Below are 25,891 nucleotides of genomic sequence, written 5' to 3' on the forward strand. Positions count from 1 at the left end.
AATGAATATTGTTTAAGCGATGTACTTAAAGCGTCAAAAAAATATCGAGATAATTATATGATAAATTGGGATTTACTTATCTAAATTGGATGGATTATGTAAAAATAAATAATACAAAAAGATTTCAAGTCCAATCTAACGCTTACATTAGTATGGTAAAGATGCTTAGAATAATATCAGTATTTTGTGTTTGTCTGTTTGCAGCTGCTTCAGGTATGTGGATCTCCTGAATCACACCCAGTTTTCCCACTTTTTTTATCTAGAAAATAAAATTAATCCTTTTGATAGTTGCTTTCAAAATGACTTAAATTTAAAACAACAATACAACAATAAAATTTAAAAAATTGGCCAATAATAAATATTATCTTGTCCTAAACTTGATATGATCGTTCCTTAGAGATGTATTTTATTCTCATACGCTGCAACCGTCAAAACAATGAAGTTATTTTGAGTCTAAATGAACCTTTTAAATTGAGCCAACTAAGTATTATGATTTTCATCAGTTGCTTAAACTTCCTAGTACACTCGCACACAACTGACATTTTTACCAAAATGGAATTTAGTGGCCACCGTTTTCTATTTAGACAACTGTGACTACATTATGCAGTGGAAACTATAATATTTTCTACTAAAATTCTTTTACTAGTCTTGCATAATCTGGTAAATATATATTTTTTTAATTCGGTTAGAAATAAAAGGAATTGTGAGGTGGCGCTAGTGTACATTAAACGAGTAATCTTGATCTAGTAATCAAACGATGAAAAGGAAACGGTTACAAAAAAAATCATACATACAAACAAATATCAGATTTTTCATATAATGTCAAATCCAAATAGGTATGTTGAATACAGGCTACTCCGAAAGATCTCTTATTCTTGTTGTGTTGTCATTATTTCTAGCAGTGCCTGCCAACCTGATCCTTCGCAAGTTGGATCCTGCACTTCGTTATCAACATGAACGGGACTCCATTGGGCAATACCACTTGGTGGACACATGGATGACCTTGAGTGATCTCGCCGAAGTAGCCAGATACAACCCTGTCACCGACAATGTTTACCATCTTTTTACCAGGTTTTTTTTTTATTTGTACATCGAGATTAATAACTAGTCCAATATTATTAACATGCGATTAAATATCCAATGCATATGATTTCTTACTTATTTTGGATTCATCACTGAAATATATATTTGTTTCTCTAGCAAAACGGGTTCCCACGAAGCGGTGCCCAGTGAAAATTACAAGATTAAAAAGTGTCACTTGTAACTATTTATCGGCTTTACTTGCTTAAACATCAAATTCATAGAAATTCGTTTTGCTTGTAACACCACAGTAAGTGTAGCAACACTTACTGGCAAATCTTTTATCTTATTGTCTCAATAGTAAGAAAAACGTATTCCAGTTTTCTTGGACGCTATGAATGGTTTAAAAACTCGGTATAGGCTGGCATGGCTACAAAACTTACACAGCACAATAAATATTATGTCATAACCGTTTTTCTTACTTCAGGGAGAACCCCACCGTAAGCCAGCCCATGTACGTGAACAGCGCCGGTCTCCTCCAAGGCAGTAACTATAGCAACGGAAGACGGACAATCGTCATCATCCACGGCTGGAGAGATGGGCCCATCTCAGACTCTGTGGTCGCTTTAATCCCAGGTAAATGTCATACTTACCAACCTACTGCTACGAGAGGCATTCATCGATATTTTTGGTTTCCAGATGTTCCATTAGATTTCTTGTGGTTGCAATTTCATTTCGATTGATAACTTTATTAATCCATGTTGATCTGTCGTGTTAATATCTATTTTGATAAACATCGTTGTTGTCACAACCTTGACGTAATCTAAGATCAAGCAATATATAAGTCGCTTTATAAAATACCAATCTATCACTGATCATTCTGCAGTTTGTAACAATTATGAAAGTACGATTTTTCTATTCATTTCTTTATCATTTAGTAAAGATAACCATTATATATACTGTCGTCTTCTTATTTTACTTTAAGCATTCCTGGCTGCTGAGGACCTCAATGTCTTCGTCGTGGACTGGACTGCTGCATCTAACTCAATCAACTACCCTGCGGTACTCTCCAACACCATTACATCCGGTCTAGCCGTCGGCCAATTCATCAACTGGGTCAATCAGGTCACTGGCAGCAATGCTGTGCAGTACCACATCGTCGGACATGGCCTTGGAGGGCACCAAGCTGGTATTGCTGCTAGGAATGTCAATGGAGAAGTCGCTTACGTTACTGGTTAGTTAATTACCTAATACTTTGGAAACTGTTGCAATTCTAAAATTTATTGAATTTAAAATTATGTAATAACTTGGCAACTGTAAACTTAGTTACTATACTTCTATCATAATCATATACTTTCATCATAATATACTTCTATCATAAATTTTTAGGACTCTACATACTCTATCCTAATAATCCTACTAGCTAATATTATAAATGCGAAAGCTTGTGAAGATGTATATATGTGTGTGTATGTGTGTATGTTTGTTATCTTTTACGCAAAATCTATTGGACGAATTTGAAATTTGTATTAATCACAAAGGTCTACGTATACGTATAATCAAAATAACCACACTAAGAACTACGCAAGCGTCCACCCTCCACTAAATCAGGTTAATATTATTTTTGATACTACTTTCGTCAATCTATAAACTAGTATTATTAAATGTATTAATTTTACAGGCCTGGACCCCTCTCTTGTCGGATGGATCAACCACAGCGACCGTTTTGGCCCAGACGATGGTTCCTACACTGAAGTGATCCATACTAATTGCGGAGTCAATGGTTACATCGCAGATCTAGCCCAAGTGGACTTCTATCCTAACGGTGGTGAATCCATGCCCGGATGTGACTCCCACGCGTGCGACCATTCGAGGAGCTACTTCTACTTTGCTGAATCCATCACTTCTGGAGGATTTACTGGAAGACAATGCGTCAATTACTTAGCTGCAGTCCTTCAGACTTGTAACGTCCTACCTGGCACTCTTCAGATGGGTGGCTTGAGGCCTAAGTTTGGGTAAGTTTATGATTTTCCAACATTTTATTATATTTCAATTGGATTATTCTTCTTATACATAACTTATATTATTTTTGCAGAAGTTCTGGAGTGTATTTAGTTTGGACTAATGCGTCACCACCTTTCTCCATGGACTAGTAGTAACATGGATTTCTTAAATCGTCGGCAGTTCTAAAAATATATCCATAGATATTTTTTTGACACTGCAAGTTAAATAAGATTTTTACAAAAATGAAGAACATCATGTCCATGCAGTAAACCGTTGAGGAGTTCCCACGTCTGGAGCCTTTCCTGGATGCCCCATTAGATCATACTTATCATAATAATGCATTGTCATCCAGACTAAACGTGTGTAAAAAAATTGAACTCAATAGGTTGTAGATATCTACTTCAAACTTGAGTTGCAAGTATCCACCCGAGACATAGGTACATACAGCAACATACATTGCAAGTTAAATAAAAGCTTGTAAATAAAATACTTGGCCATGGCGTTAGTAAATAAAAAAGTGTATTATTGCAAAGGTTTTTATTTATTAAAATTCTCTTTGGCATGAACAGAACTGATAATATTTTTGGCTTCGACCTCCTCAACTAACTTCTTCACATTCGTTGATTGGCTTCATGTTTATTGAGGTAGAATTTGTTTGACAGGCTTCCTGTGTAGAAAAAAAAAGATGTAGTTTCAATAAAAAGTGATAAACATAATGTAAAGTCTTAATTATAATTACATAACATTGCTTTGAAAATACTAAGAAAAAAAATCCGCGCATGAAATACTGATAGTGGCTTGACTGATGACTGATACAAGCATTTAGATATTTACGCATAATTATATTATACAAGATAAATTACATTATTTCAAAAACATACAATAACTCTGTGCATAACTTGTGCAATATACCTTGTTATTCCCATAAGCTCGTATATACGTCTCGTCGGTAGGATGTGGGGGCTCTCTATAGAGCCTTCGTAGTTGCGGGGCCAGCAATTTAGGGGCTGAGGGCACATGAGCCTTGCCCCTGGCCCGGTTGACGCGGGACACGATGGCCCCCACACAGATTGTCACCAACGCCCCGGCTAATGTGTACCACATATAGGACACCCTCAACATTGGGTTTACGTCACTGTGGACAGGAACATAAATTATTGTCATTTGCAAGTTGTCGTACGTCAAGTACCTTAATGAACGAAATTGCTTTTCATTCATGTAATTTCATTGTAATTTATAATACTAGCTATATTGATCATCACCTTTCTGATCTGAAATCATTTAATTAGTAATAAGTCACTCTTCACTTCTATCATTGTGATTTGTCCTAATATATTTATATTTATTTATTTATATTTACTTCTATCATTATTTGTCTTTTAATTTCTCCCGATGCGGCTTCCACTTATGGATTGGCAATTTCTAGATAGGTTTATGAGCGTTTATCATACGCGAATCCAAAGTTGTTAGCATAGATATACTAACCTAATATCAACAGTAGCTTTGCTAGTCTCCTCCAAGGTGTAGTTGTACGTGCAGCCATCAGTACTGAGGGGCTTATGCGTATGCACGATCTCTCCGCGCGCGATCGCCATCTGTGCGCTGAGGCACCACCACGTCATTGCTGCTAACCCCGTCGCACCACCTACTAACGCACCCTGAAATCAGAAAGTTGATTTAGCAATATTTTTTATATAGGTAAACGAACATGCAGGTTGCCTGACGGTAACTAAACACCGCATCCAGTGTATACCAGTTGGTACAATCCGAAATTGGCATAGAGCTAGACCAGGCCAAGTAGTGTCCTACCTACTATCTTGCGCCCTGTGCACAGGCATTAGAGAAAATTTAATGGAGGCCACAAAATCGACTTAATTCTGAAATCGTTGTCACGCAATGAAGAAGAATCCTGCAGAAGAACATGATAAGGCTTTTGGGTCCTTGTTCGTGTCCTTGCACGACGAGGTGTTTTAGTGGGTTTGAGATTACAATGACCACCATGCTGTACGCATGGCGGATCATCAGTTAATACGTGGAATTTAGCGCTAACGTGTTAATGCTAAATTCCACTCAAATAAAGCCAAACAAGATTCAGGAGATAAAAGGATAAAAACTTCCTGAATTTTTTAATGTAAAAGCGGCTTTTGAAGTGTTAAAGTGTCTTACCGTAGCATCCACCCATGGCATGAGAATTCCCATGGTAAATACTCCAAATTGAGGCCCCATCGTCATGGCTTCTAAAGTCATAGTCAACTGCAGAATCGTCCCCATTTTCTCGACAATAAACACTAGGGCTAAAATTATAGAAAATGATTATAATGCAGCAATATACATAAATCTACAACTTCATGTGAATCTAGAAGTTGAAGGCAGATCTCTTTTTGTAGACAGATAAATCGAACTACAACGAATATTATTTACCTACACATAAAACGCCCAATAGCACCACAACTCCTTTCATCAACCAATTGGATTGTCGATCAGTCAGGGGTTTTCTATTGAATGGCTTGTAGAAGTCTTCTAGAACCACGGCAGACATTGAATTTAAACTCGTTGACAAGGAACTGCAAATTAATATAATATTTGACATAGTGTCAACACATTTTTAACTATTTTAAGGTAAGCACTATAGATTAGTGCTGAGTGTTGTAACGTCTCAACGAAATAAACTAATACACTAATCGTCACTTCGCTCCCGTGGGAATTTCGGGATAAAATACATTATTTATATATTATAGTATATATACATTATTCCAGGTTTTATTCTACCCGTGTTGGTATTGTAAATTTGTAATTTCATAACAATCCGTCCAGTAGATTTTGCGTGAAAGAGTAACAAACATACACGCATACATCCTCACAAACTTTCGCATTTATAATATTAGTAGGATAGATATTTTCTTTCTTACCTCAGTGCAGCACTAAATATTCCAGCTACAAAAACTCCAGGCAATCCTGGGATATCGCTTAGAATGTCCATTACTAGTAGCGGTAACAGTTGGTCCTTCGCTTTTGCTAGCTGGGAACACAACCACGTGTTTAGATGTTGTATTCTCATTCAATATGTAAAATAAAAATTCGCCTACTCCAAAGATTTAAACTGTTAAATCATGAAAGCAGTTACCTAAATGAACTTAAATCGAGAATCTTTGGTTGAATTTATTTTTTACTTTGGTGGAATTATTTTAAAAAACTAAAGCACCAAAGACTTACTGGTGTCCGAGATTATGTAATTAACTACTACACTTATGTTGGAATACCTAGTTATAAATTATGAATCTTCCGTAAATGGTGCAATAGTTTATAACATCTCTACGTCTTTACCAACCTTAGTTTGCAACGGATCACAATTATAGAATCGAGCATAAATCAATAGTCCGCAGTAAATGCAGAAACAATAAAGAATTGATAATCCAATACAAAATAGGAAGACTGCCCTGGAAATTTAAAGAAAGTTGAATTAAAAACAATAAAACAATGACCTCAGCAGACAAAACCCAAACAGTATAACTTGAGGCAAATTCATCACTAATGATAATAGATACAGACCATTTTGCTCCTCGTAATGTCGGTAAGGCCAAATATCGCTGTACCATAGTCTGGTTGACTGCATTCGCTTGTAACCAGTACACCACTCCACCAACCACCAGAGACCAAATAGTATGCCGCGATAAGGGATTGGGATCCCAACTATATGAAACAAGTTCGATCATTTAGAATATTCTTCAACAAGAAAGAAACATGTTTAATCTGTTAAATATTTCTGTTAAAAGTTCCTTACTTTTAGGATTGAACGTGTGCCACGTCACGTGGTCCATGTTAGAAACGAGATCCTTAAAGTAAAGTCAAATTCGAAGCATGTTTTTTGAAATTAGGCATTTACATACGTTTTTTTGCGTCAAATATATACCTACTTCATTCTCAAAAAGCTATCAACTACAAACATAAAGTATGTATATAGTTAAGAGTCTCTTGCTGTAGAAATAGCCTCGACCATGGGCCTCGACAACAAAATCATTTCAACGTGATTGGTGCAATGCAGGTCTAGTCAACGACGCATGTATAGGGGTTAAATGGATAATAGTAGTCTGTAATCTAGCCAATATATATAAGATATGTATTTTGTTATGAATACCTGTAGTAAAAGTAATTTCGAGTGTGGAATGATCGTGATTCGTAATTTTAGTAATGTGCCATTAAATACTTCTTACTTAGGTAATTCAATACGGCCACTGTCCATGTTGCGTTGCCATACAATACCGAAACCACCTACATCCATAGTTCCCTTGACAGCAACCAGGGCCATAGCACCAAACATGGCAGTTATTTGAATTACGTCTGTCCAGACTACAGCTTGAAGGCCTCCCTATAAAACGATCAGAAACATAAGATATGTTTTAAGTATAGGTCCTTACATATGAAATTGGCGTTTTATTGTACTGGCCACTTTAATCACAAATTTCTCCACTTTGGTCAGGAATTCAAATTTATACAGCTATTTACACGTGTATTTGTGTTTCGTTAACCGTCATTCGTTTTTTTTTTCTTCTGATTTTTCTATTTGCTTCACTCAAAATGGAAAACTTGAAATATCGCGTTATTTACAAGTACGAAATCCACCGTGTCACCAGTGCTGCGGAAACGGCTCGAAGGGTTAATGAAGTGTATGGCGGTCGTGTCGCAAAAGAAAACAGTGTGTTTTCGTTCTGAAAATTTCGACCTGTAGAACAGGCCCCGTGGACGGCCGGAGACCCTAGTTGATAATGAAGAATTGAAGGGAAGCGGATCTATCGCAAACCACGTCCGAGTTAGCTTCAGGCTACGGTGGTAGTGATAAAACTATTTTAATCCAATTGAAGCAAATTGGGAAGATTAAGAAACTTGAATGGTGGGTACCTCACGAATGGAGTGAAGCAAACCGGCAAACGCGTGTCGACTGCTGCGTTACATTACTTAACCGGCACAATAATGAAGGGTTTTTAAATCAAATCATTACCTATGATGAAAATTGGATTCTCTACGATAATCGGAAACGCTCATCGCAATGGCTGGACCCTGGCCAGCCAGCCCAATCCTGCCCCAAGGCGAAAATTGGCCCAAAAAGTTACTTGTAAGCGTTTGGTGGACTAGTGCCGGTGTCGTTCATTACAGTTTTCTCAAATCTGGTCAGACGATTACGGCATACGTCTATTATCAGCAATTGCAAACTATGATGGAGCTGCTAAACAACCGAGGCTGGTCAATCGCTCCACGCCACTGCTGCTTCACGACAACGCTAGACCACACACTGCACAACAGACGGCTACCAAATGAGAAGAGCTTTAATTGGAATGTCTAAGACATCCACCGTACTTTCCGGACCTTGCTCCAACAGATTACCACTTTTTTCGAAATTTGGATAACTTCTTCTAAGGGAAAAAATTCAACTCCGATAGGGCAGTCCAAACCGCCTTCAAAAATTTTATTGATTCCCGTCCGAATGGTTTTTTTAGTAAAGGGATCAATGAACTACCTATGAGATGGCAAAAGTGCATAGATAATAATAGTTCTTACTTTGATTAAATACATATATTATACTTAAAAATATTCGACTTTTTATTCCTCCTATACCAAACGCCAATTTCATATGTAAGGACCTACTTAATAATATAATATTATTGCACTTATGAAAAAAAGACGTCGAAGACACCAAATTCAAGTCCACCAATAACTATAATTGAAATACTAATTAAAATAATAAAAAGTATTACCTATGTAACTAGATTCTTTCTTTTTTACATCCATACATACAGAAAATATTTTTGACCAAACTAAATACTTACAGCACAAGTGTAGAAAATGCAGACCACACAAACAATGGGAGTAATGACATGTATATCGACACCAGTAACTGAAACGACGAAAGTTGGTAAATGTTAAAAATAATAATAGTATATACCTTGAACGAATTTTAATAATATCACAATATGAAAATAGAAAGAATGGTTAATTCGGAAACCTATTCAAAAACCATAATAAGTTAACTAAAATTTCTGAAATTATTTGATAATAATTATGAACAACCATCATCTGACTCTAATATTTACCTTGATTGAAAGCCAGGGCTGGAACATAAATAACAATTGGCAGCCAACCTATCTGAAAAGTTTAATTTGACATTTCACAAATGTTTAGGAAATTATTTTCGAATAAAAAATACCATCAAAAACATGCTGTAAAAGAAGACTCGCAGCTTAGTTTTTCTACCGTAAAAAGTTGTGACATACTTAAGGGACCTCTGTCTTAAGTTATTACGTAAGTTATTATCATATCAATATTAAAAATCTTTTATCGAATAAAAAATAATTTGTGTTCAATGGAATTTATGGAACTTACCAAAGTAAAGGCGAACAAAATTGAACCGAATAGTCGCACCCTGTTGTCGAATCTTAGTGATAAGTACTGAAATTATCAAAAACGTCCTGATGAGGGAAGTATTTCAGAGACATACATCAAAATAAAGGACATAGTAACTAAAGTGTGGGATCTACCACTGTCCACATCTACTAAGTGTCAGGTATTCATGGAAAGAATGATCACATCTTCTGGATCTTGGCTATCGATGTATTTGTAGACATGCTATTGCATTTTCTATTTCATAACTTTTGTCGTGTTCTGAACGTATAATGAATTATTAATAATTACCTCATAATTAGAAGTAATCTTGAGCTCATGGAAAACTGGTAGATAAACTTGAGTCATGAAAATTGACATCAGGAAAATTCCTGCTATGATGAACGCGTATTGCGTCCCGTGCATGTAAACTTCCGTGGGCGATCCCAGCAATGTTATTCCAGACACGAAACTAGAACGAAATTTTGACCATAAATAGAAAAACAGAGTGACCTGATTCTTAAAAAAAAACCGTAATTACCTAAATAATATCGTTTCGTTGGGCAAAGAGCAGTCCGTTCCCCTGTATAAATTAATAGTAACTAGATACGAATGTCCTTAGTAGCTAGCAACGAAGACGGTATCTGTCTTGAAATCTCAATTAGTTTAGCTCATTTCGCTAAAATAAGGTCTTAAAATCACATCACGTCTAATCCAAAACAATTTGGAAAGACAACCTTCTTGAAAGATCTCATTCTGTTCTATATTATAATTATTCTATGGCTTATACCTCGCTACAAGTGACATAGCAACTGGAACCACCTTCATATTCCTCCCTCCGAGGAGATAATCATTCTGCGTGCTTTGTTTCTTGAAGAAACCCCAGTAAACGCCCACCACTGCACTAATCGCCAACATAAACACGAACACCAGATAGTCCACCCAGGTAAACTTCTGCATCTGATGCACCATACTGTTGACCTCCGCGATCTCCATGTCGTCTTAGTACTGATACGATATCATAACTAGAGTCTCCCAAGGCACCCACTTGAATGGCACATGGTCATGACTTACTGGCACAATCTCTCGAGCTATGTTCATATTGGTAAAAGGCACTAGTGCTATTATTGCATTTCGGTTCCAAGGTACTACGCTATTCTCAGTTACATAACAATGCTTCTTTACAATAATTCTATAATTAAAAGCCTTTCTTCACTTCTCTCACAAACACGGTGGTGGTGAAGGTTGATCAAAGCAGGATAGAACGAAGTATACATTCACTTGCAGGTAGATATTTTATTTTTTACGGCCTTGTTAAAAGCTAAATGCGATGTCCTAACTAAAAGAAAGATTTTGTTCATGCTGGTAGTATCCCTGTAACCATGCTGAAATGTACTACCTTCCTCTCATTGTATTTCTCTTGGTAGGTAATATCGTCGTAATTATATTCTTTGCAATATTAATGGAGTGGCCGGCCATTGCCTTCCCATTTAGGCAATATTTACACTTGGTCTCATGTTATTTTATTTATCTGTGACTGTAAATCGCCTTGTAGCAGAACATGTGACTTCGACCAATGTGAACTCAATTTTACAATGAAACAATTACGATAACTCGCAATTTAAAAGAGGATGTTGCGAGATCCCCCTCAATGGTTACAAATCGGGAACTGACTAATACTTGAGCACTTGGAAATTGGTGCATATTTCCATACTGTCCTCCTGACCTTTACTGGGATATTCAGGTACCTTTCAGTTCAGAAGACTACTCAGCGTTTCAAGCGGCGGCGCGGCAGCTTTACGAGATGTCTTGATTGTGGTTCTAAGCTTATAGTAACAACTACTACTTTTAACAATTAATAACTACATTTAACTACGAGCTAATTAATCTAATTCCGCTTTAACTTATGTCCGAGATAAAACGATGTACTTATTCTCAAACGAAATTATTATGTACTACTCAAGTTTTTGTCGTTCCCTTTGTCCTCCAAGGATCATACCTACACACTACATCTAATCAATCTATGCACATTTTATTTATTGACGCATCTATTGCAGTATCTGCAATATAACTACTTTAACTTATAGTTAAAGTAGTTTTATTGTTTACTTATAGTTAAAGTAGTTTTATTGTTGAGAACTTTAGTTTCCTACCTATTTGTAACGTATAACCTGTGCATAACTTACTTTTCAAAGAAGTCATTAGGACTAGTACCTACTGACTTTGTGGATGAAAAACAAGTAGGTTTGTAAGTAGTAGGATCGAGATAATTAAGCACAACCATATGTGACTACGTAGTGTTAATTTATTTGTGTTTATGCAATTCAAACACAGCAATCAAGAACAGCGAAATATGTGCAAATTTGATGCATTTTTTACGGAAAGCTGTAAAAAAAATTAAAAAGGCTAAAATATAATTATAGTACCTTTAACGTTACATGACGTTACAATGTCTTTATATCTTTGCTTGTAGCTGTCAATGTCATGTGGCTATGTCGAAACTGTCAAAACGTAAATATAATAACACCTCTCATGTTGTTTGTTCTACTGGTGTTTGGTTGTTAATTTGTGAAGTTGTGGTTATAAATTGAAATTTGAAATCGTATTAAAACGTTTCAATTGTTTAATTCAAACAACTAGCCTAAGGTTTTATTTTCCATTATGGCGGGGCTGTTACTAAGCCCATCAGAAAAGGTTTACATACTTCATGGCGTACAGGTACAAAAATGATAAACATGTAAACAGTTTATAAATTTACTTTTGTAACTTATAACTGTCTGGAATACTAGAACAATTAATTAATCATATGTGTCTATTTATAATAATACTATAAAGAAATGAATAACAATAGTTCGTATTTTTTAATCTTTGCAATTTTGCAGGATGACTATCGCTCTGATGGAAGATCTAACATTGACTATAGGCCAATGGAGCTGGAAACAGATGTTGTCAGCCATGCCAGTGGCTCAGCGAGGCTCAGACTAGCGAATACAGACATACTTGTTGGAGTCAAGACTGAAATAGATGTACCAAATCCTGATAAACCTGGTTTGGGGAAGATAGAGTTCTTTGTAGATTGGTATGTATACCTATGAACTATCTTTTGGGAATACCTACATTTAAACATTTTTTATACAGTATATGTTTTAAAAATGGTGGCTCTGTCACAGAGCACATCTTTTTTAACTTCATTCAAAAGGTAGATTGATTAAAACAAAGGAAGTATGAATAGAAAAATGATACATGAAATCGCACTTCTTGTAAAAAGTATGTTCCAACTATGTTATATCCATTTTTGAATTTTATATTTTTTAATACATTGCAGCTCAGCCAATGCTACCCCAGAGTTTGAGGGTCGAGGAGGGGAGCAGCTCGCTAACAGTATATCAAATACAATGCAAAAAGCATATCACTCATCACAAGCCTTTAATTTGAAACAACTTTGTATATTCAAAGGGAAACAGTGCTGGAAGCTCTATGTGGATATTTTGGTAAGTATATAAATATATGACATACACATTTTTATATTAAATAATAATAAGATGAAAGAATTCAGAATTGTTTCATCTCATTATTATTTTCAAAAATAAGTTAAAAAGCATATGTGACAAGTATAACAAATCCATTTAAATGACATACAAATATTGGATTATAAACATTTTTGTGTAACATAACTGCTATAGCAGTAAAAACAATTAATTATTTTAAAGTTATTTTTGTCTTTTGAGTATCAAATCATTACTTTCTTAACATAAGGTCCACTTTCCTAATTTATTTTCCTCCACTCCACACGATCTTCCACAACCTTTCTATTGAGCCAAATTGTCTGCAATAATGTAAAAAAAAAGTAAAATTTTGATTCTAGTTGATTGAGGAATTTATGTTTTAATAATCTGTAAGTATAGACCTTCATTAGTAATTAATCGTTACTTTTTTAATCTTCAGATTTTAGAATGTGGAGGAAACCTATGTGATGCAGTGTCACTGGCCGTCAAGGCAGCATTGTTCAATACAAGGATCCCATTTGTCAAAGCGGCACTCATGGATGGTGGCAATGTAGACCTGCAGCTATCTGATGATCCTTATGATTGTAAACTGCTTGATGTTGGATCTGCACCTCTATTGGTAAATATTTATTGTTTATGCTTATTTTTGTTATAAAACAAGAGAAGTATGGTTCTACTTAAAGGGGTCTTAAAATACATCAAATCTTACACTATCCCATCCTCATGTTCCCCAGTTGAGGTTGTAAGATCGCGAAGTCAGTGTAAAAAATTAAATGTTCTGAAGATTCTGGGAATGTTATTTTTTAAAAATTGGCAAGATCGAAATATCTATCAAATATACAAAATAACTTTACAGTGAAAGAAAAAAAAAAAAGAGTACAAGCCTCTCTAAAATCATTTCCTTTCTGACCCGTGGAACACCAAAGTGCACTTAGCTGTTCCATGGTTTAAATATGTTTTTGAACCCTTGGCCAACTCCTACGACTTAATCTTTATAAGATTATAAGATAACGTAGAACATATATAATTATAGATAACATTATGTAAAATTGGTGATAAATGCGTCGTCGACCCGTCAGCAGAGGAAGAAAGTTGCAGCGTCATATCCCTAGTTGTGGGTGTAACAGGAAATCCCAAGTTCTTCTGCAGTGGAGACGAAGCCAGTACACTCCCAAACATAGACAGTAAATGCAGTACAATTGGAATGAATGGGTGTGGAAGTGTGGCCCCTAAGACTCTTAAAGATGCTATAAACCAAGGATTGTGAGTATCTTTTTATCTTTTTGTTAAAACAAGTTACTAGACAAAGCTAGGCAGGTAAAAAGGCATAAACTAGTATGAAATTAATTTCAAGATTCGGCCTTGATTTTACAGTCTATTGTTGCCTAACAGCCTAGGCTGTGTTCCTTAGTCGCTTCGTACGACACCCACGGGAGAATATTAAGAGGTCCCGTTGGCGGAACCACACTATCCTTCTGACTATCTCTATGTACATACACAAAAAATCACGTTAAATCACTTCTCTATTTTGACGAAATAACCAAAATATTTTTATCTGTTTGTTACGTGTGTAATTTCACGATTTCTTGAGATAGCTCAGATGTATCTGATAAGATTACTGCCCCAGAATAGAAAGATAAGTTTCTGCGTTTTCGTAAAACGCATTGGTATGCAGTGCATAGAATAGAATTCGATGCATTGAATACACACACACAATATAGATGTTGCTAACACATTACAATAGAAAACAAAAAAAAACCAATAGTGTGTGCGGTATTTTCACCCATCACCTTCATTGCGTTTCATATGTACGCGCCAATGCGTTGTTATTTTTATGCCTTGTTTTTGTTTTCAGAATAGCCGCCAAAACTCTAGACGAATCCCTCGGTCACGCTCTATTACGGGAAAGACAAGAGCAAGTAGAATTCAAGAAACATTCATATGGTTTCTTAAAATAAATTACAAATAAAAGACTAATATCCCAATAAAACCTTTATTTATATACCATCTAATTCTACATTATAACTAAAATCATTCAGTCATTTCAATATCACATATTCATTCATTCTCTGAATACTAGAAGAGAATAAATATTTTAGATAAAAGCAATCAGAAGTGAATAAAAATACAGATTGCAGTGATTCAAATAATAGAAAAAAAGCAACTCGCATCGTTCATATAAATGACGAAGGAATGTATAATATTTTAATTTCAATGTAACATAAAATAATAGATTAAGATATATTTCAAATATTTATGTAATAGGAAAATTCTTATAACATCTCTGAATTATGTTCAATTTGCGCAATCGTTATTAATTAACAAATAAAAAAATATTAAACATATTTAGAAAAACAGTATAACAGACACATGTATACATGCACATTATATTTTTAAATGCCGAAGGCAAAATTATATTCGTAAAGCTATGTCTAATTCTCAACATTATTAGTAGTTAGAATGCGATTAATATAGTTATTGTTATAAGTACTATGAAACCTACAACCATTATAGAGTAAGTTTAGGTAATCCTATAGGAGAATAAATTCGTAAATAAAATACAGTATTTCGAAATATCACATCCTCTATTTTAAAATTATTAAAGAATATCTTCAACACCTTCGTAGATAGTCTAGTCATAACAATTTAGGGCGGTAATACACTTAACACTCACAATGTATAATTTCTATATCCCCGTAAATCAGTAGTACCACTGAATGTACTGACCCTCGTTAGTGTCGCTAGTACTATTAACCTATCTATTAACCTATCTAGTAGTACTATTAACCTATCTAGGGTTATGAATACGGTAACAAACTTAGAAATTGGGCATATATTGCAATGGCAAAAACATTTTAGTTCATTCAAAGTCCATTCTCTTTATTGACAGGCAACTGTGATAACTACTAGTTCGAATCAACCAGTGTTGAGAAACACGACTATCTACAAACATGTTAAAAGGTTACAAATATACGTGTGTAGTTTATAATATTGAGGATGTGCCAAAATGTCCACTTACATCTTCTGGACCGGGGTCAAAAGGTCAAGAACAGCGGATATGTTCCCGTCCTTGCTTTCCACCACGTGGGTCAACCAACCCCCTTCGTTAGTGAAGCCCATGGCCAGCATTTGCTGAATTGCGGCGTCGATGTGCGGTTCTGAAATATAAATATTAATTTTCATTTTAATTCACTATATAAGAGGCTAAATACATACGCACACACGCACCACATAGTAAAAGAAATTGTGACAAAAATGTGATGTAGACGCTATTCTAGTGTGCAGTAGGTTCTTAAAAAAATGTCCAGTCAGATAATTTGTTTTTACTACATGTCCTTTAAAATAATGAACCCTGTGATTTATTCACAGGGTACTGTGCAGGGTAATTTAATATTGAGCGTTTGGACGAGTCTAAAAATGTGTGATTTTTTTGTCACAAAATATATTTGAAAGCATTGTCATTATCATAGTAATTTTTTTAAATAAGAGCAAAACAAAATGATCATCAAAACAAATTTTGACAACTAGCCTATTATCATATAATATAATGAATATTATATGACAATAGGCTAGTTGTTGTTTTTTTTGTTGTTTTTTATTTATTTATAATGATCACAACTGAGTCTCTGGCCTACTTTAGGGTTAAATAAGAACTGGCAATTAATATTTTATACTTATTCTTTAGTCTATTAAAAGTAAGAGATCAATAAACCAAGCAAAATAGAAACTCGGGAGTCGATTACTTACTAGGGTGACGTTGACGTGGCTGCGGCTGCGATTGGGGCGCAGCCTGGACTTTCTGGGCCTGTGGGACCTGCTGCGGGGTCAATGGGACCTGCTGCGGGACCAGTGGGGCCTGCTGCGGGACCAGTGGGACCCGCTGCGGGGCCGGCGGGGTCTGCGCTGGCGGGGCGGAAGGCGCGACGTTCGAGAGCTCTGGCTCTTTGGGATTCAACACTAAACGTTAATATGACTGTGTGAATGATTTTATGGTACGGCACATACATATTAATGAGAAGCTATTACCCGCGGTGATTAAGTATACAGGCTAAACTTTGAGCTGTATAAATATGAAGTCAATTAACATTTCTGAGTATGAATATTCAAAATATAGTCTGTAGTGATATTACATATTACTTTTACCAGCAAATATAATTATCATGGGATAATAATTAAAAATAAAGTATTATTTAATTATCAACGTCTACATACAAATCAGACTATCTAATCATGTTATCTTTGTAACAATTTTTTATTTTGGACACTGACAAATGGCCGAGATAAAGCCAACAACAATGTTCTCAAGGAGGATAGACAAGCGGCCGGTCGTAAACTCACAAATTTTAAAAATCTAAATAATTTTAGCGCAATATGAGATTCCGGGCGCCTCAGCCACGAATGTAACTAAGAACACTTGAGGATAAGAAAGATATAATTACCAGCAGTGGCGGTGTTGAGCGGAGGGTACAAACTCTGACGCTGTGAGATCTGCACGCGTTCCTGGAACTCTTCCGGCAAGTTGAAGCCGATCGGCGCGGGCGCACAGGCTTCCTCTAAATCTAATACAAAATTTCTTATTAATCTCCCAAATCCTGCTCAAAAACTGTATGATAGTAAAAAACATTTGAGAAAGTAAAAAAGCGGACCCTGGGCTCAGACGCTCAACGGCTGGAAGGAACAACAGGAAAACGGTCAGGTGAGTGTAAAATATTTTCTCTCATATATTTGTAGATTAGATATCTATTTTAAAACACGACTGCCCCTTGATATTGCTTAGGAATAGAATAACCCAGAAAAATAATCAAGACATTTAAAAAAACATTATAAAATCGAGGGAAAGGGGCTATAAACTGAACAAAAGTTTTGATAGGCTAAATCCAACTATCACTCATAGAATCTCAATTCTATCTACAAGCCATCCTACAGCTAACTCTAGCCTCAGACTATCGCAACTTGCATGTGTCTACTCACCGAATAAAGACTGATGCTGTATGTATGTATTTTAAAAGAAAAATAACTATGCATTACCTTTTTCCTTAGAAATCACAGTCCAGCCTTCGACTTTATCAGGCGAGGCATCTCTATTGTGAGCTTCACCAGTCGCGCGGGGTTCAGCCGACGCCGGCACATTGTCGGGTTCAGGCACGCTCCGAGTGGCCTGACCCATCTCCACGTCTTCATTGGTAGCATTCGCTGAAGCACTCGCATTGGTAGCTGCATTATTAGCTTTGGCTTGCTCGCGCAAGAAGGCATTCACATCGTTGATATTGAATCCGCCGCTGATAAACGTATCCACTAGTTTCTGGATGTTCTGTATGTTGACATTGGGAAGGAAGAACGGACAAGTGTTTGGAGCCTGGCCTTGGTTGGTAGTGGAACGTTGGGCTTTTTCTTGGGCATTTCCGGCCTGGGCATTTCCAGCCTGGGCATTTCCGGCCTGGGCATTTCCAGCCTGGGCATTTCCCGCTTGGGCATTTTCTGGCTGAGGAGCAGTTGATGTGCTTGCTTCTTTGGAAGCCTGAGCTTGGTCCTTCTTGGGTTCCCCGGTCAGGTCGATTGGCACATCGCCAGCTAAATTGGCGAACTCGTTCATGTAAGTAGCGAAGGTGTCCAACCAGCTGGTGCGCGGGCGTCGGTGGTGGTGATCCCTGAAAGAAAGTGTCATTATATATTTTCTGATTTTTTTTTCATATCCCGTTAAGTCGAAGTATCAAGAAATGAGACCTTCATAGGAACATTTTCACGTCAAATTTTAATAATATAAAATTATAAACTAAAAAAAAATACATACTACTGCCATGCACCCTTCTGACTATGTACTTTATATACGTAAACGTTTGTGTACTTACTTTATTTTACTGGGAAATAATTATAATAAAAAATAATTAATCATGATAAGTTCTGAAAGGAAAGAAACCAACACTTTTTAAATGCATTTCTCACGGCATTTCTTCTCAGCTGTGGTCGTTCAGAAACTTTTGTAGCTTTGATAAATATAATTTAATTTATAAATAAAATTATGACGTGAAAATGTTCCTATGAAGGTCTAATTTCTGAATAAATGAATATGAGTTTGAATGATTTTGAGTTTGACAGCATTAGTAATGTACCTGTGTTCGCGGTGTTCCCCATGGCCCCCATGGCCTCCGTGACCCCCATCTCCCTTTCCGCGGAACCTCCTCTCCCCGCTCCTCTCGCGGCGGTGCCTCTTGTACCCGCAGTCATCTCCGACCGGCCCCACCACAGACTTCAGGAAGTGGCGCGAACGTTTGATAGCCGCTTTGATCACGGTGCGCTGTCAACATACGTAAATAGAAAGATGAATAGCCGTTAAAACTATTTATTCAGAAACTAAGGTCGAAGGTAAACCATAAGTACTTAGTCTGTCAAGAAAGTGAAGTAAATAAATGAAGGTGCTGTCTCCTGTTGGCTGGCAACACTGGGTGTTTTACGAAAGTTGTTATGTGTGTTTAATTCCACATAATGACCCTCAGTCATGACGAACACCACTAAAGCAGGAGGAGGAGTTGAAGATATAAATCACTCACCGGGAGAGTAGGCATGGGCATACGCAGCATGCAGTGCTCTTTGTGCAAGCCATTTGACTCGCACGCAGCACACAAGTCGTAATCGTCACACGAGATGCACTTGTATCGGAACCCGACCACTTCATGATCGCAGCCGTCACATGTCACTCCATAATGGACCAAGTTCTCGGGCCCCATTGCAGCTGAAAAAGAATGAGAGTCATATAGGCATGTGACCTGACACGAATTCAAAATAGAATATAACTTGGCATAATATAGGATGCTTTTTGTCTCGCATTTTCTACGGGGGACAAAACCTAAGGGCGCAGTTAGTAAATAATAAATCACATAAGATGGCGGATCTGAAATTTGCCACTTCACGCTCTCGAACGCGCATACGCGCCGATGCCGAATAAAATTCGGTAGTGTTTGCCACAGCCACAGGTGTTTTCCAATGTTTTCACTTGTGACTATGTTCAGAAACGTCATAGGAATCTTTATCTTTACAGCCAGTTCCACACTGTCAGCAAAGTTTGCCGAACTTTAACGGTTTCGACGTGCGTTGTTGTTTTTTCCTTGCGGTAAAGATAATCTCACAGACAAACTACGCAATGTAGTTCATTCGAGTATGCATCTGAGCCTATCGCCGATAGTGTGGAGGAGGTTCACTAAATATTTAGGGAAAGCCCCAATCTTGATAAGATTCTATTGGTTAGTCATCATAGGCTAAAATATCACGCATTTCTACATGAAAATAGAAAGAGACACACACAAGTAATATTAATGAAAAAGGTATGCGCGTTTAATACCTGTCATTTAATATACAATAATGCAACGCGAAAGTTTAAACGTAGTAATATTAAACTGGTTGGTACCTACCAATGGTCCATGGTCTGTGGTTGGTAAACAAGTACACTTCAAAACAGCAAAGTGGTAAAGTAGCTATTCGACCTTGGTTGTAGCAAAGTTACCAGTGCATGATGCGATGTAATTATATATGACGCTGATATATTTATACTCATAATTACTACAAAAAAATCGTCTACAGTAAATTATAAGAAACTAAAAGAAGTTAGTTACTTTGCGCTCATTTATGTTAAAATGTCTATATAGTTAAAACTTATATTTATTCCGTAAATGATGCAATAAATAATTCATCTTATATCAATTAATATTTAAAAAAGTAAGCGACATAAATGTGTACACACACTGAACATAGACGCTGTGAAAGTTCTGAATTCAAATTAGGAATATAATGCAGATATTATACGAACACGTCATCCGCACACACAAACGCATCACACTGACACTAATAAAATGACATTGGAAGTGTTGAAATTCTGCAAAATCACAGGTAAAGGTAGATTCAGTGGGTCACCACTACCACTGACATGGTAAATGACATGTAAAATACTTTTATCTTTCGTCTGATGACGTTGTGTAAAAGGCCCTCAGCATTTCTGAAGAGAGAAAGGCACCTGTAAATTGCCTGGACTGGTGTCAACAAATAGCAAATAATAAAAACACAATTTTATTATTATTCCTGGTTAAGTGATCGGATCTCCCAATCTTGGACCATTTCACCCAGTTTCAGTATATAACAAAACTAATAAAATAACTTACCATTTAATCCATCAGTGTGAGCGGTAATCAAAACTTCAACATCATCATCATCTTTTTTATCATCCTTGCAGTAGACAAACAGCTTGATGATGTTCGAGACTGGAGTTATTGCAGTCAGAGCTGCAATTACTTCTTCATCAGATGAAATGGTGATCTCATCGTCCTCCTCATCTAGTGAATAAAAAGAAAACTGAACTTCTTTTCCAATCTACTTTATATAGCTTTTGCTCTATAGGAATTCTGAGATTAAATGTGATGAGCATAGGGTATGGCTTCCTCCAGTCTTAACTATATGTATACCAAATTTCAAGAAAATAGGATAAAACATGAATATATAACTTTAGAACAGAATAGGATTTTATTGTATAATGATTAATTTACATAAAATATGGTACAAATAGGGTCAACAATATAATTATAATACCTATCAGATGGCTTGGAATTGGTATATTTATTTAGTCTAGGTATCAGAATAGTCTCAAGACAGAGTAATTTTACAAGATAATTTAATGAATTAATCATAACAATAACCTAAGATAGTTTATTAATAAATTATTCAAACAACACATTAACATATGTGTTGAAAATGATAATGTGAATTAATTAACTACATAAAATAAAATGGATGTGTTTTGTGCAAAATGGCAAGTCATTTAGCAACCATTGGTAAGTATGGCCATAGACAGTATTTATTAGTCAGTATATTTCAAATATATGAGTATATGAATAATACTTGACACATGATTTAACAGCAGTTTTATACAATTTAAGGGTTTGAAAGATAATTCAGTGCTCAATTTCCCTGGTAAAAATACAGATAGCTATTTACCTATCTACTAAGGCATAAAACATTTGGTTTTAAGATTTATTTATTATATCTTCTGTTTTGGATTCCTGCACAGAAAATGGTACATACCTTTCCAAGTCACAGTGTAACTCCTCGTCTTTAGTCCAGGGAATACATCCTGCAGCTTAGCATTTAGGTATTGGAAACTGGTGACCACACTCTTCTCAATACCGAACCTCCGGACTTCGGGCTTCTCACCCTCTGTCCAGAATGTATAAACCTTGTATGCTACTAGATCATCCATGGCTGTAAAAAACATTATTAATACAAAAAGTTATTGAGATTCTATAGATAAGCCCACTGACATATGATGGTCTTTGAGTTTCATGACTCTAGGCTCTGTCTATGTCTACCCTATAACGGATATAGTGAGATTTTATCTATATTGTGTGATTAGATAAATATTATTACTCTGATACAAGACCCATAAAATAAAACTGGTTTCTAAACCACTGAAAAGTGATTTTCAAATGTTTCTTTGTTTATAATCCTACAATTTTTATGTATTGGCACTAAATTGGTAAAGATTGGCTTTTTCAATTAGAGCTAAGCATGGCTTATATCTAGAAGGTATTCTCAAAACAAAGTTACCTATTAATGCTTATGTCAATATGAAATACATTGTGCAACAATTTTACACAATAACCAAAAACTACAAGTCAACCATATTGGTATATTTACAGAGGTCTAAATTACAAATTGGGTGTTGTTTCGAAAGAGTCAATCTGACCATATGGTACAAGTATATTAGGTACTTCCTTTATTAGAAATTAGCAAATAGGATTTAGTAAAAGTAATAGCCTTGTAAATAATGATTCGTCGGCAGAATCCAAAGGGAAGCCATTTCGCTGCTATGCTATTTCATTTTGATTAATGAAATGATATGAATTAGGTACCTATGTTTGAGTATGTCACAACACAAAATCACAAATATTTCTATATATTCCATAAAAAATACTTACTATTAGAAGATTGGAAATAATCAATCACTTATTATAAACACAAAAAGAAATGCAACTCGTCTTGTTCACACCGATGTAAACACGAAATGATGTTATTACGCGGCAGAGCTACAGTATAAATATGGCTTCAAAACATTATGAATCATCGACAGAGAACTTTGGAGAAGAAAACAAACATCGCAGAGATTGTGCAATCAATTCAAGAGTTGACAAATCAAAACAAGAATGAATGACTCTTCAAACGTCAAAGTCGAAATCAAAAGTTCATTCCAGTTTTGTATGCGTTCAGTTCACTCCCAATTATTTACTTGTCTACGTATCTAATTTACTTATTTGGGTACAATAAAATACTATTATCTATATATTCTTGATAACTCACTAGTTAATTTATATTTTTTTTCTAATTATAGTAGAAGTGAAAATGTACCTTGATAAAAAAATCCCATCTGAAAATTATGTGTTGGTATAACGCATCCTTATTAAAAAATGTGAAAATGGCAAAGAAATATAAAATAATAATTCCCTTTACATATATTTTACTACTGCACTTAGCTATACATCATATTAGCTATACTCTTTGACTACCTATGTAGTCAAAGACCTATATACCTAGGTAGTCAAAGAGTATAGCTTGTTGTATATATTGTTCCTTGCATCCGTGGTAGCCTTACCTTGTAACAATATATACAACAAGACATGTTTGACTATTTTACATTCCAAATTTCATCAAAATCAGCCCACCAGCAAAGACTCATTCTATGAAAGAAATGTGATTAATTTTGTAGAATTTAAATGCTCTCAATAAAGAAAATACGGAAGAGAAATAGTTAGGTACTCTACTGAAGATGGCGGGGCGGGCCATACATATATACGTAGGTCTACCCATACGGATACATACGATAATTATTTTATTCAATGCGGGGATGGTGGTCCAGTTGTTAGACACCTGCCTGTCAAGTGAAAGGTCCCAGGTTCGAATCCCAATGGTTCCAGCCACATTATGACGTTCGTATACTATTTTTCCTAACTGGTGAAAAACCGGTTTACGATTAGGTGTCTGACTGGTAGTAAGCTAGTAGTAGCAAGTAGTCGTATACCTATAAGACTACTTGTTACTAGATGGCGGTGGGTGGTTGAAAGTCCCAGTGTTTGTTAGCAGCACAGAGTACATAATATCCCTGGTTAGCAGTCATAGTATTCTCTTTGTTAGTAATAAATAACCCTCAATAAGCCAGGATGATTGATTTTTATTTATTAGGAAAAATATTTAACGAAAACTGAAATAAATATGCTCTAAGAACTGAGGTCAAATATCTATGTTGTTTTAAAAATTCGTCCCCTAAAATGATAGGTGAAAGTTTGTATGAAAAACATAATTATATTTTCAGCCGTGATCGGAGCCCTGCGCCATAGGGAGTAATAAAAAGTGGTTGTTATGTGCGATAATTTTATTCCCATATACACATAATTATAATATTGGGGTACAGTCAGCAGAACTGAGAATATTATTAAAAGTATGTGTGCCTGCTTGCGCTGCATATCAAATTATCACCGTAAAGCCTCTACTGACTGCGCCATATACAAATTAAATTTCTAAATTATACAAGGCTATATAATTATATTTATGTATAACTATAAAAACTAAGTACTTAATACATTATAACAAAAAGAAAATAAAGAACTCTTAGAAACTTTCATATTAGTTAATTAATCCATATGCTCTTTGTCAAATTTACTTATTTTATGTCCATGACAAGTTGGTTCTTCAGCAAACTTTGTTGGGCCTCCAAGCTGAACTGTTTCTGGTACATTTAATTCTTCATTCAACTTTTTGGCAAGGAAGTAAATTTCAGCAAGAGCAATTATTAAAGCACACATTACTCCAAGAAGCAAACGGAATCCAAATTCCATGGGACCAATCATCCATTCCACTCCTTTGAATCCAAAAAGAAAACCAGCAAAAATTGACAACACAAATTGACCAATTGCAATGAGTTGGCGGTTTAGTTGTTTCACTGAAAATAAGGCAACTGATTAATTCATTGAAAATGATTCATTGTTCAACTAGTTTGGGAAAGGTTATTAAAAGATGGTAAAACTCTTTGTGAATACAAGGAATTTCATCATTATTTTCTACAATATGACAAATCTAAATCTTATGATAAATCAAATATGTGAATTGTATGTCCAAAATAAATAAGTATGCAAGAATAAAATGTTCCAATGTATAAAAAGTTTTAAACAAAACAGGTAATTAATCACTTGATGACACTACTTACTTTGATAAGATATGGTATCTTCAGGGAACCTGATCCTGACATTATCTACACTCTTAGTCATCTTTCTATATTCCCTTGCTTCTTGCTGAGCTCGTAATTTTACACATCTCTCTTCAAGTACTGGGTTCCTCTTTATAAATGTGTTGCCAGGCATTACAACATCTACACCTTCAAGTAAAACATGTAGGAATGGGACATTTTTATCACCCTTTCCTCTTTTCTCTTTAAGGTATTTGTAAAGCCAGTCAATATCATTGGTTACTAAATATTGCTCATCTCTATAAATTTCTGAATTTTCTGAACTATCCGATTTATCAGAACCCAAACTCTCTTTACTATTAAGAGAATTTCCATCATCAGGTTTCTTGTTATCTTTTCCTCCATCAGAATCAATATTTACATTTTGATCATCCCTTATGTTTTTGCTTTTTTCGTTTTGATTATTATTGTGATTTACATTATTTTCCTTCATCGGCTCAACTTCTGTCTCTTCAATGTTAGAAGATTCATCACTTTTCACAATATTTTTGATTTTATTAATTTTGACAATGTCTTTATTGTTCAATTCATATTCTGATGGTTGTAAGACAGATTCAGTTATGTTTTGTGCAGTAAATTCTTCACTTTTAGCTATTTTTGCAATGTTATAAGGTGTTGCTCTATTAACTGCAATAGTTTTTATGAAGTCCCTTAGTTTCTTGGATGGGTAGATTCGGACATTGGTATCAATGAGAGATCCTTTTAAATCCAT

General features: G+C 35.5%; 5 protein-coding genes across 7 annotated transcripts; 2 read left to right on the forward strand and 3 right to left on the reverse strand.

Moving 5' to 3' along the window:
* Nucleotides 1-106: 106 nt before the first annotated feature.
* Nucleotides 107-3,314, forward strand: LOC128675829 (pancreatic triacylglycerol lipase-like). Of its 2 annotated transcripts, none has more exons than XM_053755527.2 (6): nt 107-213; nt 900-1,071; nt 1,508-1,656; nt 2,006-2,254; nt 2,702-3,035; nt 3,116-3,314. In XM_053755527.2, exons 1-6 carry the CDS (start codon nt 153-155, stop codon nt 3,171-3,173), a joined length of 1,023 nt encoding a protein of 340 aa, XP_053611502.1. In that variant the 5' UTR covers nt 107-152; the 3' UTR covers nt 3,174-3,314. The 2 variants fall into 2 exon arrangements, with proteins under 2 accessions (XP_053611502.1, XP_053611512.1); XM_053755537.2 differs by having other exon boundaries at nt 117-213; nt 903-1,071.
* A 235-nt stretch (nt 3,315-3,549) lies between these two features.
* On the reverse strand, nt 3,550-10,462 carry LOC128675818 (sodium-coupled monocarboxylate transporter 1-like). The gene is made up of 14 exons (XM_053755514.2): nt 10,187-10,462; nt 9,709-9,868; nt 9,400-9,465; nt 9,111-9,162; nt 8,847-8,914; nt 7,236-7,390; nt 6,574-6,714; nt 6,353-6,461; nt 5,934-6,043; nt 5,446-5,588; nt 5,191-5,318; nt 4,510-4,682; nt 3,937-4,159; nt 3,550-3,691 (listed from the first exon to the last, which is right to left on the reverse strand). Exons 1-14 carry the CDS (start codon nt 10,390-10,392, stop codon nt 3,623-3,625), a joined length of 1,803 nt encoding a protein of 600 aa, XP_053611489.1. The 5' UTR covers nt 10,393-10,462; the 3' UTR covers nt 3,550-3,622.
* Nucleotides 10,463-11,922: 1,460 nt separating this feature from the next.
* On the forward strand, nt 11,923-14,892 carry Rrp42. Its single transcript, XM_053755549.1, has 6 exons — nt 11,923-12,114; nt 12,279-12,475; nt 12,722-12,887; nt 13,342-13,521; nt 13,936-14,165; nt 14,758-14,892. The coding sequence occupies exons 1-6, from the start codon at nt 12,058-12,060 to the stop codon at nt 14,858-14,860; spliced, it is 933 nt and encodes a 310-aa protein (XP_053611524.1). The 5' UTR covers nt 11,923-12,057; the 3' UTR covers nt 14,861-14,892.
* LOC128675804 (sequestosome-1-like) lies at nt 14,882-23,119 on the reverse strand. Of its 2 annotated transcripts, none has more exons than XM_053755501.1 (9): nt 22,862-23,119; nt 21,969-22,145; nt 21,053-21,223; nt 19,451-19,632; nt 19,013-19,197; nt 17,931-18,550; nt 17,342-17,461; nt 16,650-16,844; nt 14,882-16,060 (listed from the first exon to the last, which is right to left on the reverse strand). In XM_053755501.1, exons 2-9 carry the CDS (start codon nt 22,141-22,143, stop codon nt 15,918-15,920), a joined length of 1,791 nt encoding a protein of 596 aa, XP_053611476.1. In that variant the 5' UTR covers nt 22,144-22,145; nt 22,862-23,119; the 3' UTR covers nt 14,882-15,917. The 2 variants fall into 2 exon arrangements, with proteins under 2 accessions (XP_053611476.1, XP_053611465.1); XM_053755490.2 differs by having other exon boundaries at nt 16,650-16,859; nt 22,862-23,053.
* Nucleotides 23,120-24,294: 1,175 nt separating this feature from the next.
* Nucleotides 24,295-25,891, reverse strand: LOC128678345 (uncharacterized protein). The gene is made up of 2 exons (XM_053759815.1): nt 25,141-25,891; nt 24,295-24,876 (listed from the first exon to the last, which is right to left on the reverse strand). Exons 1-2 carry the CDS (start codon nt 25,889-25,891, stop codon nt 24,569-24,571), a joined length of 1,059 nt encoding a protein of 352 aa, XP_053615790.1. The 3' UTR covers nt 24,295-24,568.

Source organism: Plodia interpunctella, chromosome 2 (assembly GCF_027563975.2).
Source record: "Plodia interpunctella isolate USDA-ARS_2022_Savannah chromosome 2, ilPloInte3.2, whole genome shotgun sequence".
NCBI lineage: Eukaryota > Metazoa > Arthropoda > Insecta > Lepidoptera > Pyralidae > Plodia > Plodia interpunctella.